The 22303-nt window shown below is 37.9% G+C and overlaps 1 protein-coding gene across 3 annotated transcripts in view; it reads right to left on the reverse strand.

The window, feature by feature from the left end:
• The window catches only part of LOC130246797 (POU domain, class 2, transcription factor 2), a 99016-nt gene that overhangs the window by 16520 nt on the left and 60193 nt on the right, over positions 1 to 22303 (reverse strand). Inside the window, exons 2-9 of one of the 3 annotated variants that reach the window (XM_056479939.1) lie at positions 14950 to 15018; positions 14402 to 14436; positions 9377 to 9433; positions 8072 to 8185; positions 5064 to 5300; positions 2494 to 2605; positions 1948 to 2039; positions 576 to 776 (exon numbers count right to left, since the gene is read on the reverse strand). In XM_056479939.1, coding sequence (XP_056335914.1) covers positions 576 to 776; positions 1948 to 2039; positions 2494 to 2605; positions 5064 to 5300; positions 8072 to 8185; positions 9377 to 9433; positions 14402 to 14436; positions 14950 to 15018 — 917 coding nt within the window. Of the gene's footprint in view, positions 1 to 575; positions 777 to 1947; positions 2055 to 2493; positions 2606 to 5063; positions 5301 to 8071; positions 8186 to 9065; positions 9192 to 9376; positions 9434 to 14401; positions 14437 to 14949; positions 15019 to 22303 lie in introns of those variants that run through there. The other 2 variants (XM_056479938.1, XM_056479940.1) reach the window with 2 other exon arrangements.

The following is a 22303-nucleotide window of genomic DNA, read 5'->3' on the forward strand; positions in this document are numbered from 1 at the left end:
TCGGGGAGAACATCCAAATTCCACACAGAAATGCCAACTGGCACAGCCGGGACTCGAACCTGCGATCTTCTTGCTGTGAGGTGACAGTGCTAACCACTGAGCCACCATGCCACCTATGAGGACTCTCCAAAGGTGTAATGTATTTTATACAAATTATGAATGTCAAAAGACCCAAGTTTGATTTTTAAGCATTTTGATTTTCGAGAACACAAGGCATGTCCTCATAAACCTGTTTCACAGGGTAAAACTAGTTCATACCCAAGTCGTTTAACACATTTCTGTACTTGTAACAATCAAAACGAGTACACACACTATAATAAATGATAAAAAGTCACGAAAACAAATGTTTTTAAGTTATTTTAGGTTTTAAGTGTTTATGTTATGTTTTTATGTTTATCAATCAGGTAATAAGGCTTCAACAAAAAAAAAATTATACAAAGTTTAACTTAAAACTTAAAATGTTTAGCTAGTTTGACTGATGTAAGCTGAGATGAATGTAAAAGTTCTTTTAATTTAACTGAAAAATATTTAGGCAGCAAGGATATTTTACAGTGCACACACACACACACACACACCTGTGTGAAGCCGAGTTTAATCCTCCTCTGTTTGAATGTTCTGGCAAACTGCTCGAGCTCCTCCAGGTCACTGGGCTCCTCTGGGTGTGGTGTATTTGTGGGGGCGGAGCTCATGGGCGGGGCTGAGGAAGGGGCGGAGCTGACCACACTCTCCACACTCTTCTCCCTCTGCAATGACCACAGCCTGTCGTCAAGATGATGCTACAGCACAGATTGGGGAAACACACTACTGTCTCAAACACGGCACTTACATTGCAAACAAAACAATGACCTGATAATATGCATGGAAATGTTTGCACAACTTGTGTTTTTTAACAGTTTAAAAAAAGCAAGGAAACAAATGTAGGTTTATATAACATACCAACATACAACTATAAGTATGTGATAAGTACTGTATGTGGAAGTTTAAAGCCAGTAATATTTTTGTATTAATTTAATACCCAAAAATTCCTGGCTTTTAAAATGATCACACACTTTCAAAATAATAGTAAGTTGTAAGTTAGCATGTTAAACAAGTCTACATTTGTTTCTTGCTTTTTAAACAGGTAAATAAAAAGTAATGCATCCTTGTTAAAATGTTTGCATACATTTTTAATACCTATAATCAGACCATTATGAATCAATAAACTTTTTTTTTTTAGCAAGGATGCATTACATTGATCAAAATATCTTTCAAATTAACAAAATATATCACATATATTCAAACCTAAAAGTTTGATCTCAAACTGAATAATAATAATGCGATTTAAACACATTTCAAGTTGAATACAGCATATGAGAATAATTTCTGAACACTGGAATATTGATGGTGAAAATTCAGCTTTGCATTAATATAATAAATGACATTTTAAAACATAAAAATAGATATTTTATTACTATTTTCTTTCCCCAGTTTTATCTTCACACATAAATCACGTTATACTAAACATAACACAGAAAACGTATTTTTAATTGTAATAATATTTCAAAATGTTTCTGCTCTTACTGGATCTGGAAATGGTATCCAGGTTTAATCACAATATACAACTATTTAACAGAAAGCTTTTAATGAACACATCAATTCCTGCATCTCATAATTTAATGCAATGCAAAACATTTAATTTCAAAGTGTCTGAATTATAAAAGTCCTTGTATTTCACATGCATTTCTATAATAACTGGACACCACTTTCTAAACACAAGGATAGTTCAGCCGAAAATGAAAATGTATCATTATATATAAGTTCCAAACCTTACAACAACAAAAAATATCTTAAAGAATCTTGGTCGACTTCAATTTTTGCGATTTTGAAATATAATTGGAATGACCTGTTTTCATTCTTGGGTGAACTATCCCTTTAAATAAGCCCTTTAAAGTTAGTCTAGTCGCATACCTGTGCTTGAAGGCCCAGTCTAGGTGGAGTGGTCAGGAGACTCCCTGGGCTTTGCTGAGGTAGAGGAATCAAATTTGGCGTCGAGAGCAAACCTGAGAATGCACGAACTGCAATTATTCATAAAAGAAATCAGCAACGTGATTGAAATATCATGTGAAATTAAAATAAATGCACAGGAACAGAGCATGCAGTTTCTGTTTCCACTGAGCCATTGATAAAATAATGCCCATTTAAACCTGATGTTAATTATTCATCTTGAAGTGATGACCCTAAATACTGTTGTAAATGGGGGCTGAAATATTTCAAGCTTGTCCACTTTTAACTACTTCCAGAAGTAGTTGAAAATGCTTCAGATCAGATTACATTCACAGTGTAAACACTCCTGTGCTCAAAAAGCCATTACAGACTAACTCTCTGTCTACTGATGGAATTTGCGGTGGTCAAAAGAGGATCACAACAGCAGGTTTAAATGTCTGCTTGACATCAGATTAAGCAAAGCATGTCTCATTGGCAGGTGTAAACAGAATGTGAATGTGTGTGTTGTACCTTGCTGACCCTGCTGAGCCTGGGCTTGAGGCAGCAGGAACTGAGCCGGAGACTGCAGAGGATGACCAGGCATCAGGACCAACTGCTGCAACTGCAACAACTGCTGAATGTCCTTCACAGACACAAACATTTAGAGAATTAGCAGGAAAAACAAAGACAAGGAGAATAGAAGAAAAGCTCCAGATTTGATACAAAGTCAAGTTTCAATCACAATTTGCATTTACTGTTGGTGCTTATATTGAATGGGTTAATTTTTACTGAACCCTGACTCCTAGTCTCCTTTTAGACTGTGCACATGAATGACTCTATTACAAACCGTTTCCTTAAGCCAGTCAGCTTAAGCTAGCTAGTGTTTTAGTAAAAATATTTTACATTTTCAGTTAGTAGTTCGTTTATCCATTAATTTTCCTTCTGTTTAGTCTCTATTTCAGAGGTCGCCACAGCGGAATGAACCGCCAACTATTCCAGCATATGTTTTACGCAGCGGATGCCCTTCCAGCTGCAACCCAGTATTGGGAAACACCCATACACACAGACTCATACTGTATTCAATTCACCTATAGCGCATGTCTTTGGACTGTGGCGGAAAGCGGAGCACCCAGAGGAAACCCACGCGAACCTGGTGAAAACATGCAAACTCCACACAGAAATGTCAACTGACCAGGTTGGGGCTTGAACCAGCGACCTTCTTGCTGTGAGGCGACAGTGCTAACCACTAAGCCACTGTGCCACCTCTTCAGTTAGTAGTTAAATAATAAACAAACTACATTTACAATGAAAACACCTAAATGACTGAAACTTAAATTCTAATATGATACAGTATTTATAAAACATTTAAACAGTTAACGAAAAGGACAAAGGAATCTCAAACACACTAAAATAACACAGTTAAATACATTTACAAACAATAGAATAATTTATACAACTATATACACACATTTTATTAGAAATATCTTATTTCATATTAATGAATTAATTAATTTACTGTATGAAAATTTAGAGCTTCTTTAGTGGAGACTTGAAATTTGAGATTCGAATTTTGCAATTGAGACGTTTGCACCATTTATTCTGTTATTGTATTGTCCTGTTTATTACAGTAAACCTGCTTTAATTTAAAAATTAAAAATATAAAAAATGTAATAAAAAATGTAAACAAAATTTGTACAATTATTTTGAGGTCAATATTATTAGCCCGCTTATGGATTTTATAAATAACTAGACAAAAATAATTTGTAAAATATTATGTACTGTTATCATGGCAAAGACAAAACCACTCAAAATAAAAGTTTGTTTTGACATATTACATATGTTTGTGTGCTACGTATACTTATGTACAGTTGAAGTCAGAATTATTAACCCCCCCTTTGAATTTTTTTAAATTTTCTGGTTTCTCTCAAGGTTTTTTTTTCTTCACTTCCGCCTTTAGTGAAGTTTTTTCCCTCTCCGCTGTCGCCACTGGCTTGCATGGTTCAGAATCTATAGAGCTGCACATCACTGGATTTGCTCTTCAATATTTGGACTCTCAGTAGTGATTAATAAACCACACTGAACTGAGCTCAACTGAACTGAACTTAAACACTACAAACTGAACTACACTGTTCCTATTTACTATGACCTTTTATGTGAAGCTGCTTTGACACAATCTACATTGTATAAGCGCTATACAAATAAAGGTGAATTGAAATTTTTTTTTAAAAAATATTTCCCAAATGATTTTTAAGAGCAAGGAAATTTTCACAGTATGTCTGATAATATTTTTTCTTCTGGAGAAAGTCTTATTTGTTTTATTTTGTCTAGAATAAAAGCAGTTTTGAATAAAAAAATAATAATTTTCGGGCAAAATGATTAGCCATCGTTATACAATAACTTGCCTAACTACCCTAACCTGCCTAGTTAACCTAGTTAAGCCTTTAGCTGTCACATTAAGCTGTATAGAAGTGACTTGAAATATATCTAGTAAAATATTATTTACTGTCATCATGGTAAAAATAAAATAAATCAGTTATTAGAAATGAGTTATTAAAAGTATTATGTTTAGAAATGTGTTGAAAAAATCTGCTCTCTGTTAAACAGAAATTGGGGAAAAAAATAAGCAGGGGGGCTAATAATTCTGATTTCAACCGTATATACCAACACAAATGCATGCAAATATGAGAAAATAATTATATTTAGATATTAAATATATATGTATATGATATAAATTACATTTAAATATCTATACAACAAAATTGTTTGTATAAGTTTTGTTTTTATGTATGTTTGTGTATGACGTATACAAAATAAATATATATAATACACACACATATATTATGTTTTATTTTGGATGTGATTAATCATTGCCCAACACTAATTAAAAATGCTTTGAAAAATTAATCTCTTTATAAATCAGCACTTCCAAATACTTAAAAAAGAACAAAATATTTACAAGAGGGTTCATAATTTGTATATAAATTCACAATATTGGAAGAACAACAAATAGCAATCATTTTCTTTTCATAATCAACTGCATGCGACAACACATGTGGCCAGAAATGCTGCTTGAGTAGACGTGAAGGACTCTTTGCGTATACCTGGGCAGTGAGCTGGATTGGCTGTGACAGCAGCGGAGGTGGTGCTTGCTCAGCTTTGGCTTGAGACTGGGCTTGTGCTGCGGCCTGATTGGCCTGCTGCTGCGTCTGCTGCTGATTGGCGGCGGCGGCTGCGTGGGCGGCATGCGCAGCATTGGACTGCTGCACGGCTGCGGCTAAGAGCTGCGCTTGAGCCTGCTGCAACAACAACTGCTGCTGCGCCGGGAGGAGAGCAGCCAGCTGAAAGCAGCGCAGACGGAAGCGATGGATGAAGAAAAAAGAAGGAGAGAAGAACAGTCACCAAAAGCAGCACAGCAGACCCTTGCCTAAGCAAGCAGGACCTGAGATTAGCATGGTTATGTTTACAATCAACCAGAAGCAGGCAGGTGGATTTGGTTAACAGAAACGTGAAGTGAAAGTGAAAGAAAGCCAAAGAGAGCAATATCTGTATTTATTGTCATTCATATAAATTGATGTATCAAATAGAAAATTAAATGCGTATATATAGTCTTAGTCCACTGTAGTACTTTCGCAAAAAAAAAAAAAAAAGGTTTAAAGTTGGTATGTTCTATATTGACAGTCTACAGAAAAATATAGAAATAAGCTAATTTAACCTTTTTTGGGGTGAAAATACTAGTGGACTAGGACTTTTGCACAGTAATTTATATATATATATATATATGATTTACAAACATGTGACAAAAAAGATATTTAGATCTATATTCACAGTAATGGTTTAAACCCATGTGTGCTGTTAGGATGTTTTCATCCACTCTGAGGTGATTTTGAGTCTTAATTTGGCCATAAATTTCTCTGTATTTCAGCAAATGGAATGATTTTTGGTAACAAATCTTATTTTGACACATTTTTTGGGATATAGCTGTGAAATTTTTTAAAAACTCAACAATACACTCAAATTGACTATCCTTTCGTTATGTTGGTGACTGTTTTTGCCCCATTGACATCCATTATATTACTCTGCTCCGGGTGTGTGTGCACTCAGATGGGTTGAGGCTGGTTTATACTTCTGTGTCAAGCACAAGTGTATGGTCCGGTGCAGCCTTCACATGGTCACACAGGCCTTACATAGCGGACACCAACATGTACCTATCAAAAAATTTAACTACACATCACAACGACGCATAGCGCAAGCTCTGTGATTGGTCGGCTTGGTATCTTTGACGAGTGTTGCTGGTGCTGAGAGCTGCGAGCCCGATGGAGCGAGTGTTTACAAGTGTCGAGTCCCATGAAGGAGCTCCAGATGGAAACTGTTGTTTTGTGCTTACGTTATGATATAAACGTTCCTGCCTCTGAATGAGCGAGTTTTATCTTCTTGTACATTTAAGGTAGCTTTCAGAAAAACAGAACACCAGCAAAGAAACTCGACATAGAGGAACATAAATGAATGGAAGTAAACGAGACCGGAAGTCTCGAGCTAAAAAGGTTCCAATAGCTGCGCCTGCTCATACGTGAAGACTAAGGTCAATAGTGTGTGTGTCTTTCGAATGAGATGTTAAACTGAGGTCCTGACTCTCTGTAGTCATTAAAAATCCCATGGCACGTCTCCAGGGTATATACAGGAATCCTAAACATAATTTCAAAACCTTTTTAAGTCTTATTAAAGATGTTCTCAGAATATTTTAAGACCTCGTCGCCACTTCAAGTTCTAATCAGTATCAAACTTTTAGCTTAATAAACAGTTGTTAATAAACATTTGTAGTTAAATAAATCAATGGAGCACAACCACGCAACAGGACTCAAATAAGCTCGGAAGAAACCAAACTTGAAAGAATAAATTATGCGGTTGTTTTCAGCCACTGTTTAAACTCGTCTTTCTCCAACCAGGACGCAAACTTACATTTTCACATTTTGCCGTCTGTTTCGCTCGATGGTTTCGCTACATGTAGAGACCGTCACATCACCTTCCCGCGTTTGTCGCAAATTACTTGACATCACCTGGACGGAGATGCTTGGCTAGACGCGCCCCGGCTCGAACCAATCGCGTGTATCGAGCACGCCGTTGTTAATATTAGGAGGAAAATAAATATATTTATGCTTTTTTGGAGTCAAACACTTTGGACAACACTTAAAATTTAAGACCTCATAAAAACGCAATTAAGACTTTTTAATACCTTTTAAGGGCCTTCAGTTTCTCATAATTGATTTATCAACTTTTAAAGACCCCGCAAACACCCTGTTCTCATATAGAGTAGGGGTGTAACCCCGGTGTCTTAGTCAAATTCCCTTCATCAGCATTGACCGATAATGGCCGACCATTCATCCCCTTTCACTGAATTGGCTCTATCACTGTCTCTCCAGTCCCCCTATAGCTGGTGTGTAGTGAGCACACTGGCGCCATCGTCCTGTGGCTGTCGTCGCATCATCCAAGTGGATGCTGCACACTGGTGGTGGTGTGGAGAGACCCACAGCCCCCCACGCCCTCATGTTTGTGAAGCACTTTAGGTGTATGGCCATATATGATAAATGCGCTTTATAAATTACATTATAGTACAGTGTGTGTGTGTGATATCACACCTTGATATGTGATTAATTTGTGATTTGTAATAAATGAATTATTGATTTAAAATCAATTAAATCAATTATTATTTACTTGTAAAGAATGAAATTATTTTAAAGTGCTTCGTTATTGCAAAAGTCAATAATGTATGCCATACACTAAATATAGGAATCATATTCACTCACAAATTGCTGATGAATTTTCAAGAAGACGCAATCCAATAATCCAATAATCAATATTTTATTTAGGTTACTCTATTGTTGAGTTCCAAACAGCCTATTTCAGTTTCATTTCTTTGTCTTTGCATGTGAGCCTGTGTGTGTGCATTCTTGTGCTCATACATGCATGTGCTAATGTGCAGGTATGTATGTAGGCACACATACCTCTGTGTGTGTGTAAGAGAGAGAATGAGAGAGAGCTCATAGGTGTGTGTGTGTGTGTGTGTGTGTGTGTGTGTGTGTGTGTGTGTGTGTGTGTGTGTGTGTGTTCTTACCCCTGCGAGTTGACTGCCTGCTAGCATGAGCTGTGTGTGTGGCAGAGCCGGCTGAGCTGGAGGAGGTGGAGGAGCGTGAACACTGGTCATCTCAGCGGCTTCCTCTCCTTTCACCTACAGACACACACACACACACACACACACACACACACATAAGAAGGACATATATACAGTACAATCATAATATTATATCGTACTATGTGTATAGTAGATTATAGTACATAGTGCTCTTCTCACACACACACACACACACACACACATACACACACACACACACAGTAGCTTTTATTAGAAGTCTGAACTATCTTTTCCAGTTTAATTTAAATAATACTCTACTTATGTATTTATGTAATATTAATTTTGATTAATATCATTATTTATAATTTAGACTATAATTTAGATTATTATTTATAATTTAATTATAAATCTAATTTAGATTTATAATTATTTATAATTTAGACAGACACATTTACTTAACAACTATTTATTTTTTTATTTTACTTTTATTTCATGTGACAAAACTAGTTTTAGCTGTAGCGGACTACAGTATGAAACAATACATTATAAATGTGTAAATAAAACAAAGAATAGAGATATTATACAGAAATAAATACTATTTAATCTTTAGTTTTCTACGTTTTATGTTTAATTATTTTGTGTATTTTGTGTTAAATGCAGTTTCTTTGTAGTTTTACTTGTAAAATTTACAAACATTTGAGTTAAAACTATTCAACATTACAACATTACAACATTAAATCCACACATTAATGCATTAGGCTACACATAAATAAATGGCAATCTTAATTATAATCAGAATTCCAAGCAAATTCAATGTTTGTTCAATCATTTCCATTAAAAATAATTTAAATACTACAAAAAAATAATGCTGTATTAAACCAATAGTATTTAAGTATCATTACCAGTTTGCAAACAAACAAACTAACCACTCCATAAGCAAACACACACACACACACTCATTCATGTAATTACTCACGGATTCAGCAGAAGTACAGCACTTAAACTGGCTTCATCATTTAAATAATAATCCATCTACTAACTGCGTCATCCGATCCCTCAATCCTTCTCTTCTGACCTCACGTCTGATCTCTCTGTCTCTTTTTATACTTTCACCCTCTCTCTCTCTCGTATCTACAGTGGCATCGTGTAAGGAATGCAGAAGAAATGGACCAAAGAATGCTTATTTGCATATTGTACTGTTAACGTAGAACTGCCTGAAGGTATCCGCATTATAAAAGGATTAGGCATCCACACACATGCACAGAATGCATTCTCACACACACACACCTTTGTGTTGCTGGGTGCAGGGGAAAGGCAGAAAGGACTTGTTTTCATCGGCTGGGTCTGAAAGAAAAGAAAGTAAAAAGATCTCCCTATATTATATGGTTTAACATCGTGATTGGTCATTTTTAAGCAATTAAAAATCCTTAAAATATTAAACATGTTCATCTGCAGGTCATAGTTCATGGGTCTTGTAGCGTACAGTTGAAGACAACATTATTAGCCCTCCTGTGAAAATTTAAGTTCTCTTTTAAATGTTTACAAGGAAGAGATGATTTTATTCAACCCATTTTTAAACACAAATGGGATTTCTAGTTACTAGGCCCACACGGAATCTGTGCGCACAGAAATCCACAGATTTCTGCAGATTTTTAGCTCATCACTGAGTCTATTTATTTAGTTTTGTAAATGTGTGTACATTTATATTTATTCAGTTTTTAAATTAATTTCAATAATATTATTGACCAATATGACAATTTTCATATGATTTATTTACATCACAGTGTGTAAAGTCATATTTTTTGTCTTTTACTAGATATATTTTATAAGAGACTTGCTTTGTTTACCAAATAGGTGGATCTAATTTGATTTGCATTGTAAACACTGAATAAAAGTTAAAATGTATTACTTTGTATTTCATATATTAAAGGGAATATAGTTTACCTCTTTTTTTATGATTTAATATTAATATTATTGTTCTTCTGAGTGTGCCAGTTTAGGTTCAGTTTAAAACACAATTCAGATTTTTTTATTATAATGTGTTAAAAAGTGTCATGTTGGGGCGTGTCCACAGTTCGCTGATTTATGGGTGTGTTGCTTCACATGTAGATTAGTTTCGGCTTCCCGCCAACGTAACAAGGGGGCGGGGCCATGAGCTCAGCCGCTCTGCGTTTGCAACAGAGTCTGACAGGCAGACGGAGAAGGAGAGAGAGAGGATCACCATTCAGTCATACATGTACGACTCAGACACAGACCAAGCAGAGAGTACAAAATCATATGTGTCTTTGTACAGTTTTACTGCCAACTGTTTGCTAGTTTCAAGTGCCGAGCTTGTACACAGAAACTGATAACCACGCACACTGAATTAACTTTGACTGAGGCACCGGATGCGCAGCTCGAAGCCGCGACACGGCACACCAGACGCTCTCTGTGGCGCACCAGAAGCATGAAGTGTCCCGAATCGTCGTGCCACGCATTTTTGAATTCTAAACATAGGTTTCTGCAGCGGTCCGCGGCGCCCAGCCGTCGACTTGAGTATACCCTGATAGAAACCTATGTTTAGAATTCTAAAACGCATGCTAGTTAAGATCACAGGGAGCTTCTTGAATCCCGAGAAATGCAACGGCTGAAGTATAAGGTTGACTCAATGAGAAGTACACATGTTTGCAAACCTACCTAAAGATACAACCAATAATTCCGATTAGAGCGATAATGTGGAGAATATTGCTCTTGTGTTGAGCCCAATGAGCCGTGCATCTAAAAATAGAGCTAGCGTGTTCCTTTAGTGATATTGCTTCGACTCACGCTGAAAATGGCGGACGTGAATCAACAAACTGAGGATATGATGACGCGCCTGTCAATCAATATTGGTGGGCGGGGGGACCACTCTCCTACATCAAGTAGCGGTCGATTTGAAATTTATGTTGTTAAATTGAAAAAAAGCACTGGGTGTGCTTATATCACCCCGATATGACAGTCTATACACCATAAATGCACATATGGCTGTCCAAACAGCTTGAAAAGTAGATTTTTTACCATAGGTGCCCTTTAAGGTTTTAGTTATGATACTCCCAAAATCATTCCACATAAATCCGCAGATTTTTTACAGAATTCTGCGCGTAAATAGCAAAAAATGTGAGCAGATTCTGATTAATTAGAACCCTACTAATAACTAAATTCTTTTGTATTTTTTAGCAATTTAGCTTACCCAATTCACCTATACCACAAGTCTTTGGACTTGTTGGGGAAACCAGAGCAAAAAAAAATCCTGATATAATAAATACACCCTAATAAAGAAATGTTATCTATGGGCTACCATGTAGAATGTCTAATATTCATGGAAGCCTTTTCAATTTTGTTGTTTTTTCTTTTCTTTTTTTGTGAAAATAACTTATGTCTCTATAATGTTTTTTTAGAAATGTTGACTGAAATGATCTTAAAGAACCAAATAAGTAAATTTTTGGGTGTTTTTTTGTTTGCACCACGCTCAATATTCAATCATTGGAGACTTAGTGTAGCTAACATTGGTGTAGCTTCAACTTTTCACCTCTTCATCTATCTCTGCATCTATCCATACTGTTACTGCAGTAAGCAACAGACATCAAAGAGGAAAAATCAACATGTTAGCCCAGGGACTGCCCCTAAATTCACCCGGGACAACACTTGCAAATGACAAATAAAACGGTTAATTGTTGTTTAAAAAACAGTTGCTCTATTCTAGCAATGTAACACAGCAAAAAGTATTGGATATTTCACTAGCTACGTACATAATTGGTTTTAGCATTTAGACAAATATACTAACTATTTGGGATCCACTCTAGTAATCATTTACTGTAGATCCCACTTTTTATTTGTATGTTTGTTAGTACCAATGAGTGTGCTTTTCAAAATGAATTTAGAGACACTTCATATAAAGTCGATCCATTAGTTTATCAGATGTATGTATTAAGTTTCTATTTATTTATAATGTACTTCCAATTCCAGCTTCGTTAATGCAATTAAAACATCTGTAATTATTCTGTTATACCTCGTAACTCACCAAATACCTACTTGTATCACTAAACCTGTCCCCAACCTCAACCGTATACAACCTAATATTAGGCCTATCACAATAATTAATATATCGACTTATACAATAAATGAAGATGACTTCACTAATTTTTGCTATTGCAATATATGTTTACAAGTTCATAAATAATGTTAAAGCAATTTTACAATGACATTTATATTCTACCTCAGTTTATAATTGGACATTTACCTAATACAGGGTTTCTACAGGTTTCATCAAGTCAAATTTAAGACCTTTTTAAGACCATTATGAATGAAGTTTTAGACTTACACAATCCGAAAGTTAAAACAATGGCCCAGTTAAAACATTAAAAAACATGTTATTGTAAGGAAGATAATTAAACCATATCTTTTTAAACAGAGTTAATGAATAAAATATTTGTTAAAAGTTTTATTGAGATGGATTGTTAGAGATTGGATGTGTGTCGGCCCGACTGGCTTAATTTTTCGATGAACATAGAAAAATGAAGACCTGTTTAAAATGATTTAAGACCGACAACACATTTCAGCGAATTTAAGACATTTTAAGGCCTAAAATTTTGTCTTTAAAATTTAAGTTATTTTAAGACTTTCTAAGACCCCGCGGACACCCTGCTAATAGGACATAGTATGTACAATAGGATATTTACCCTTATAACATCAACTTATAAGATCCAAATAACCTTGAGAATAAGTATTTTAAAGTGCTTATGGATATTTGCATTATTATGCTGTTACATAATTATTATATAATCAGTTGCATAAAATAATCTCAAAATGACAATAATATAGCTTGTATATTATTATCTGTTCGGCTGTTGGACAGCAATGTACATTTGAGGCTTTTTTAAGCGAGAATGCAGTTGTATTTATATATATATACTGTGTGTATATATATATATATATATATATATATATATATATATATATATATATATATATATATATATATATATATATATATATATATATATATAATGTATATAACTCTATTTACAATACATAGTCTTCATATAGGTGCTGGAAATCCTTAAAAAATGTTTGTATTTTCTGTTTTCAAAGTCTGAAAAGTGCTTAGATTTTGGATAAAGTGCTTGAAAAATGTAATTGTGTTGCTTTCTTAATTTGTCTTACTAAATTGTTATTAATAATTAACTACTGAAATAAAAATACATCTCTTTGCTTTAGCATAACATGAGTATTTGCATGTGCATGTTGCGTGATTTGGCTGTTTCTTTGGGGGGGGGGTTTGCACCCTTTGAAATTAACTAAGCTGGTGTAATGTGATGAAGTATGTGTGTAAATATGTAATTTGCCACATGTAAAGTGCTGAAAATTTGAAAATCCACCTGGAAAGTGCTTGCAAAGTCCTTAAATTAGACTAGAATCCTGACATTATACAACTTATGCAAAAGAAAAAAATGTAAGCCCAGGGACTGCCCCTAAATTCACCCGGGACGACATTTACAAATGACGAATAAAGTGGTTAAATGTATGTATATTGTATACATACAGTTGAGGTCAAAATTATTAGCCCCCCTTTGATTTTTTTTTTTCTTTCTTAAATATTTCCTAAATGATGTTTAACAGAGCAAGTATTTTCACAGTATTTCTGATAATATTTTTTCTTCTGGAGAAAGTCTTATTTGTTTTATTTCGGCTAGAATAAAAGCACTTTTTAATTTTTTATGAACCGTTTTAAAGTCAATATTATTAGCCCCTTTAAGCTATTTTTTTTCTTCGATAGTCAACAGAACAAACCATCGTTATACAATAAGTTGTCTAATTACCCTAACCTGCCTAGTTAACCTAATTAACCTAGTTAAGCCTTTAAATGTCATTTTAAGCTGTATAGGAGTGTCTTGAAAATATCTAGTCAAATATTATTTACTGTCATCATGGCAAAGATAAAATAAATCGGTTATTAGAAATGAGTTATTAAAACTATTATGTTTAGAAATGTTATGAAAAAATCTGTTCTCCGTTAAACAGAAATTGGGGAAAAGATAAATAGGGGGCTAATAATTCTCACAGGCTAATTATGTACATGTAAAGTATATTGAACATTGGTGGTTATTACTAAAGGACATCTATTATACAGTGGGACAAATAGCTGTAATATTAGTTTTTCCTCAAAATCAAACCTGACGCCCCAAATCCATGTTTTTCTGAGCCTCTTTTTTCTGTAGATTATTTTTACTGTGCAACACAGTCATCGACACCGAAGCGCTAACACAAAGTTTGCGCAGAAAGCTGTTCACTCACCTGATCGCTGGCCTCTGGACTGTTCCTCTCAGAGTCTGTGAAAACACACACACACACACACACACACATACACACACACACACACACACACAAGGACACATCGGGTCAGAATAGTGCCTCAGGCTCCAGCCCTCACATCAACAAAAGCATAGTCTGGTTAGCCAGAGGCATTGCATTATTGGAATACCATGGAGCGTTTAACCTGGGTTACTGTATGCTGTGTGTGTGTGTGTGTGTGAGTGTGTGTGTGGATCAGATTGGGGCCACAGCTGACTAAAATGTTCTGCGTGTGTGATTCAGACCGAGTGGAAAATGTGAGAATTACTATAATACACAATCTTATCACAATTACACACACATGCACATCTAGGAATGTTCATGAATCATAGACTTACAATTACACGCAATGCATTCATGTAAACCTCTAAATATTGATTATGACATTGCATGCCATTGATTCTGTAGGCAATGCATAATATAATTTGATCGACTGTGTATTTATTGAATCTAAAAGCTCTAAGTATAACTAAAAGAATAGTATTTTTTACCTGTACTGTCCACTGGAAGCTCAGTCCCCGTCTTGTCATCCTCCATAGCTTTAGACATCCTGATATCGACTGAAACAGAGAAAAAAAAAACTGAAAACACATCTTACTTTGGATTTCTTTTATTAATCACGTTTGTATCAACCACCACATGAAAGAGAAGATGACAGATCCTCTGTTTCCATCATCAAGATTCATGGTTTGAATGTGAAGGTTTATAGTAGCTGCTGAAACCTTTGTTTTTCATTCTGGTGTTGTCATTTCTTGACCCATTTTCGGTCCAAAAAAATTATACACTGCAAACACAAGACTGTTTTTGGTATCTGAATTAGGCGTTTAACCATTTTGTTCAACTATTAGCACACTTTAAGACCAGTAAAAAAGAAAAAGAAACACAAATTCATGAAGTTTTAATATTGATTAGAATTTAAATGAAGGAGCCAACAAAAAAAAGAGGGATAAAATTTCACCCGTTTGCCTTTTAACAATTCACTTACTGTATTTAGGATCCTCATATTAATTTTCAATTGATGGGATTATTATTATTATTAAAAATAATTATTTAAATTAACATATTATGCCACATTATTAAATATATTAGTAGTAAATAAGCAAATATATTATTATTAAAAAATCTAAACACAACTGTAACGCCAGTCATATTCCAAATAGTCTGATATTTCCTTACAGAATCATCAGAACTAAAAACATAAAAATATTTGAAAGAAAATGTATGTCTTAACATGTTAGTACATGGTTATATATTATAACACATCATAATATGAATAATTGTTTATATTAATAATTATTAACCCTGTTAGGGATTTTTGTAAATTATAAAGTATTTAACTGTGAAATTAACTGTATTTTATTGTAGGACAGTTATGCCGTATGTTACCGTATTTTAAAGTTTCAATGTGAAAATGACAGTATATTTTACAGTAAAGATATTCAATACTGTGAATACATATAGAGCAAGATAGATGGTGCTGTAAATGTAAATACAGGATTCTTCCTGTAATTAATTTACAGTAAGTTACTGGCTACAGTACAGTAAGTTACTGGCTGTGCTATTAATGCAAATGCATCTATGGAACAATTAAATCAATTCCTCAAACCAATCAAGGACATATTGTCCAATATGTCAAAAATCATCTAAATTATTTAACTTTTCAAATATACTAATAAATATCTAATCATAATATTAGATATTCAAATATACTAATAAATAAGTACACATTTTATTATTAAATAAGCATGTTATTAAATAGTTAAAACACAACTATAATATAGATGCATGTGAACATGACTGAAAACATACAAATGTTAACAAATAAAATTTTAATATGCTAATAAGAAAAAATTAAATGTATATATTTATTTTGCATTAACCTGAACTGAAATTTAACACAGCCAATTATTTGACGGTGTCAGTACAAATTTGATGCTTTTCTTATAGTAATAACCAAAGAAATATGCATAATCAGGAGTAACTCACAATAAACTAAGCTTATGTAACACAATAAAGATAAATATAATCATAATACAACATAATGTAATAAATTAATTTTACAGTGTTGGTACAAATTTGATACACTTACTATTGTAATAACAACAAAATTATGCAGAATTACATAACATAATAAAAGTAAGCTTACATAACATATGTAATATAATCTAATCATAATAACATTTATTTTATGTTACATTTACGTAACATGTATTAGTGTCAGTACAAATGTCACGGATTGGTCAGGCTCTCACGATCCCCACTCACGAAGATCACCATCACCTGACTTCTAATGAGCACACAGCTGCATCACATTCACGAGCACCAGATAAAAGCACAGCACTCCAGTCGCTCATTGTCCGGGCTCGTCTCGACGAAAGCGGACAACTGAGCGACCACTCAGCGTAGTCATCCTCAGCTAAAACAAACGCTTTACTTACCTGTTCTCTTTGTATTCCTCCTAGTCTTCCTGGTCCACCCGAATCGTCCTGTCTTCCAGTCCTTCCAAGTCTGTGTCATCCTCTGTCAGCTGTATCTGGTGTGTGCTGTCCATCCTCGTGTATTCCTGTTACCCAGCCACGGAGGAAAAGACCCCAACATCATTCCTGATCCTCCTGGCTATCCTTCATGTGCTCCTTGTTGTCATTTAATAAACACCCTAACGTTTCCTTACCTCTGTCTCCTGTCCGCTTCATAACAGAAGCCCGGACCAATAACGACGACAACATGAGCACCCCCGATCACTTTCAAGAGCTGGTGGACCAGTTGAAGCGGATTCTACAGCCACCAGCTCCACTTTCCAACGCACCACCAGCACCGAGCACTTCCGCCTCCACAGTTTCTTCTTCGGCCCTTCCTTCCAGTCCCATGGCCCGACCAGCGCCCTACTCAGGCGGAGCGGGGGAGTGCAATGGTTTTCTGTTACAATGTTCCCTCATATTCGAAATGCAACCTTCTCTATATCCCACAGATAAGTCAAAGATCGCCTACATCGTATCACTACTCTCTGGGCCTGCACTTAAATGGGCTGAGACGATCTGGAACCAAGCCGGGCCGGTCATGAATTCCATCACTACCTTCACGGAGTATTTCAAAGAGGTGTTTGGACGTTCTGATGGGGAAGTAGCCGCTGGAGAGCAGCTGTATCATCTAAAGCAAGGTACTCTATCTACACAGGAATATGCTCTCCGGTTTCGCACTCTAGCAGCTGCAAGTGGATGGAATGAGAGATCGTTGTTGACCACGTACCGGCTCGGCTTGGAACCCACTCTCCGAATCCAGCTGGCCACATTAGATGATACTATGGGTCTGGAGAGATTCATCCAACCTTCTCTCCGATGTTCCGATCGTCTCCGTTCCTATCAACAGGACACCATCACCCCCTCGTCTGCACTCCTCCAATCGCCTGAGTCAACAGCCTCTCCAGAACCAGAACCCATGATAATAGAGTCTGGAAGACTGACATCAGCGGAACGACAGAGGAGGCTGACCCGGGGTCTGTGTCTATACTGCGGTGTCAGTGGACACACCCGTATGGAGTGTCCCCTTCGTCCCATTCGGACTTCAGTGAGTGTATTCAGTACGAATATTGAACAATGTAAACCACTTACTACCACCGTACAAATAACTACTGCCTCTATTTCTCTCCTTGTCACAGCCCTCATCGACTCCGGGTCAGCAGGGAACTTCATCTCCCAATCCCTCTGTCGTCAACTCCACCTACGTACTGAGGCGTCCTCGCATATATACCAGATACAACCGATAACCCAGTGCACTCGATCTTCGACCCGTATCCATCGACAATGCGAAGACATCCTTCTTCAAGTGGGGTTGTTACATCAAGAGAGGATTCAATTTCTGGTTCTGGAGGGTGCAAATATGGACATCATTCTAGGGCGCCCGTGGCTGGTGAAGCACGATCCCATCATCTCTTGGGGCACAGGAGAGATAAAGAAATGGGGATCTGGATGTACACCTACCTGTTTTCCAAATCTCCCTCTTCAAGGTCGGAACCCCATTTCTTTGTTTACAACATCGGTCGAGAGTCCTCCTGAGAAGCAGTCTATCCACATTCCTAAGGAGTACAGCTCCTTTCATGATGTCTTCTGCCCCAAGAGAGCTTCCCAGCTACCGCCGCATCGGCCATGGGACTGCGCGATCGACCTAGTTCCAGATGCCCAGTTGCCAAGAGGTAGGATCTACCCGCTCTCGCTTCCAGAGAATCAGGCAATGGAAGATTACATAAGGGAGGCTCTGAGTCAGGGGTACATACGTCACTCAAAATCACCAGCCGCCTCAAGCTTCTTCTTTGTGGCCAAGAAGGACGGAGGGCTGCGTCCATGCATCGACTACAGGGTCCTAAATAACGGTACAGTAAAAGACCGATATCCCCTTCCTCTGGTACCAGCCGCTTTGGAACAGCTCCGAGAAGCTAAAGTCTTCACTAAATTGGACCTCCGCAGCGCGTATAATCTGATAAGAATACGTGAGGGGGACCAATGGAAGACAGCATTCGTGACCCCTACTGGCCACTATGAATATGAGGTCATGCCTTACGGTCTGGTCAACGCCCCCTCCGTATTCCAAAACTTCATTCATGAAGTCCTCCGGGAGTTTCTTCACCACTTTGTAATAGTGTACATAGATGACATCCTCATTTACTCCCGGAGTGAGGCCGAACATCGCCAACACGTTGCGGAGGTCCTACACACATTGAGAGAACATCACCTCTACCTCAAAGCGGAGAAATGCTCATTCCACCAGAAGTCGATTCATTTCTTGGGATACATCATTGACCAAACCGGTATACGTATGGATGGGAAGAAAATTGAGGCTGTTCTATCCTGGTCAGAACCCACTTCCATTAAGGAGCTCCAGAGGTTTCTTGGGTTTGCTAACTTTTATAGACGGTTTATCAAGGACTACAGCAGGATTACATCACCTCTCACTAATCTCCTCAAGGGTAAACCCAAAGGACTGGAGTGGACCAAAGAAGCAGCCGCCGCCTTCCGCCTTCTTAAGAAGGAGTTCACAAGGGCCCCACTCCTGACTCATCCTGACCCAAATCTTCCTTTCGTGGTGGAAGTGGACGCATCCACCACCGGCGTCGGGGCAGTATTATCCCAACATCATGATACACCGCCCCGACTGCATCCCTGTGCCTATTTCTCTCGGAAGTTGAGCCCGGCGGAGCAGAATTACAGCATAGGAGACAGGGAGCTTCTAGCAATCAAGCTAGCCTTGGAGGAGTGGCGTCACTGGTTGGAGGGAGCCAAACATCCGTTCCAGGTGATCACAGATCACAAAAACCTCCAATATATCAAAGAGGCCAAGAGACTATGTCCACGTCAAGCCAGATGGTCACTTTTCTTCTCACGTTTTGATTTCTCCATTTCCTATCGTCCAGGACCCAAGAATCTAAGAGCAGACGCTCTCTCTCGTTTACACGAGCATCACGATCATGAAGAACTCCCAACGAAGATTCTTCCCGAACACATCTCCATTTGTCCGATCACCTGGAACGCTCCTCCAGTCGTTGCCACTCCGGAAGCCCCTGCTCCGCCGGGATGCCCTCCTCATCGGCAGTTCATACCACCTGAACACCGGGTAGATCTGATCCACTCCTTACATACCTCGCTAGGCACTGGACATCCAGGGATCAACAATACTCTCTCGCTAGTATCCCAACGATTCTGGTGGCCAAACATGGCAAGGGATGTGAGGCAATATGTTCAGGGCTGTAAGGACTGTGCCCAATCCAAGAGCCCACGTCATCTACCCGCTGGAAAGCTCCATCCCTTGCCGATTCCGAACCGTCCCTGGTCACACCTAGGAGTGGACTTTATCACTGACCTCCCCTCGTCAGAAGGTAATACCTGTATTCTAGTCATCGTAGATAGATTCTCAAAGTTTGTCAAACTAATCCCTCTGAAAGGTCTTCCCACAGCCTTTGAAACAGCCGACAATATCTTTAATCAAGTCTTCAGGTCATTTGGTATTCCAGAAGATATTGTGTCGGACAGAGGTCCACAGTTCATCTCACGTCTATGGAAAGCCTTCTTCAAGCTCCTAGGTGTGGCCGTCAGCCTCTCTTCTGGATATCATCCCCAAACCAACGGGCAGACAGAGAGGAAGATTCAGGAGGTGGGACGGTTCCTGAGGACCTTCTGCAGTGGTCACCAGAGCTCCTGGAGCCAGTATTTGGGCTGGGCAGAATATGCCCAAAATTCACTGCGGCAACCCTCCACCGGACTCACGCCATTCCAGTGCGTCCTGGGCTTCCAACCACCGCTCTTTCCCTGGGATGGCGAACCATCTGATGTCCCCGCAGTGGATCACTGGTTCCGGGAGAGCGAGAGAGTCTGGGACGAGGCTCATCAACATCTGCAGAGGGCAGTCCGTCGAAGCAAGGTAACCGCCGATAGAAGAAGGTCTGAAGAACCCAGATACACACCCGGACAAAAGGTGTGGCTATCCACCCGGGACATACGCATGCGACTGCCCTCTCGCAAGTTAAGCCCCCGATTTGTTGGTCCCTTCACCATCGTGGAACAGGTTAACCCCGTCACCTACAAACTACAATTACCCTCTCACTACCGTATTCACCCTACATTCCACGTATCACTCCTGAAACCCTATCACGATCCTGTTCTTCCCTCCACAGAGCCTGACCACGAAGAGGAACCCCCTCCTCCACTGCTCCTAGAAGAAGGAGCCGTCTACGCAGTGAAGGAGATCTTGCGTTCCCGACGTCGTGGTGGCCAGTTGGAGTACCTGGTGGACTGGGAAGGGTACGGCCCCGAAGAAAGGACATGGGTTCCCAGAGCTGATATTCTCGATCCTAGTCTCATGGTGGAGTTTCATGAGAGCCACCCTGAGTTCCCAGCGCCTAGAGGCAGAGGGAGACCACCACGGCGTCGGAGGTGTCGGCCCTCAGGAGCGGGCCCTGGGGAGGGGGGTACTGTCACGGATTGGTCAGGCTCTCACGATCCCCACTCACGAAGATCACCATCACCTGACTTCTAATGAGCACACAGCTGCATCACATTCACGAGCACCAGATAAAAGCACAGCACTCCAGTCGCTCATTGTCCGGGCTCGTCTCGACGAAAGCGGACAACTGAGCGACCACTCAGCGTAGTCATCCTCAGCTAAAACAAACGCTTTACTTACCTGTTCTCTTTGTATTCCTCCTAGTCTTCCTGGTCCACCCGAATCGTCCTGTCTTCCAGTCCTTCCAAGTCTGTGTCATCCTCTGTCAGCTGTATCTGGTGTGTGCTGTCCATCCTCGTGTATTCCTGTTACCCAGCCACGGAGGAAAAGACCCCAACATCATTCCTGATCCTCCTGGCTATCCTTCATGTGCTCCTTGTTGTCATTTAATAAACACCCTAACGTTTCCTTACCTCTGTCTCCTGTCCGCTTCATAACAACAAATGCATTTATTTTAGTAATAACAAAAGAAATTAGCATAATTAGATGTTACTCACAAATAAAACTAAGCTAACAAAATAAAGATAAATATAATCATAAAGTAACATATTGTACATTGTTAGTACAAATTTGATGCATTTATTATAATAATAACAAAAGAAATATGCATAATTAGGTGTAACTCACAATAAATTTAAGCTTGCATAACATAATACAGGTAAATATAATCATAATACAACATAATATAATGTAACATATTAATTTTACAATGTGTGAGTACAAATTTGATGCATTTATTTTAATAATAACAAATGAAATATGCATAATTAGGTGTAAATCACATTGAAATTAAGCTTACATAACATAATAAAGATAAATATGATATAATATAACATACGATAACATTTATTTTAC

This window comes from Danio aesculapii, chromosome 19 (assembly GCF_903798145.1).
Source record: "Danio aesculapii chromosome 19, fDanAes4.1, whole genome shotgun sequence".
In the NCBI taxonomy this organism is placed as follows: Eukaryota; Metazoa; Chordata; class Actinopteri; order Cypriniformes; family Danionidae; genus Danio; species Danio aesculapii.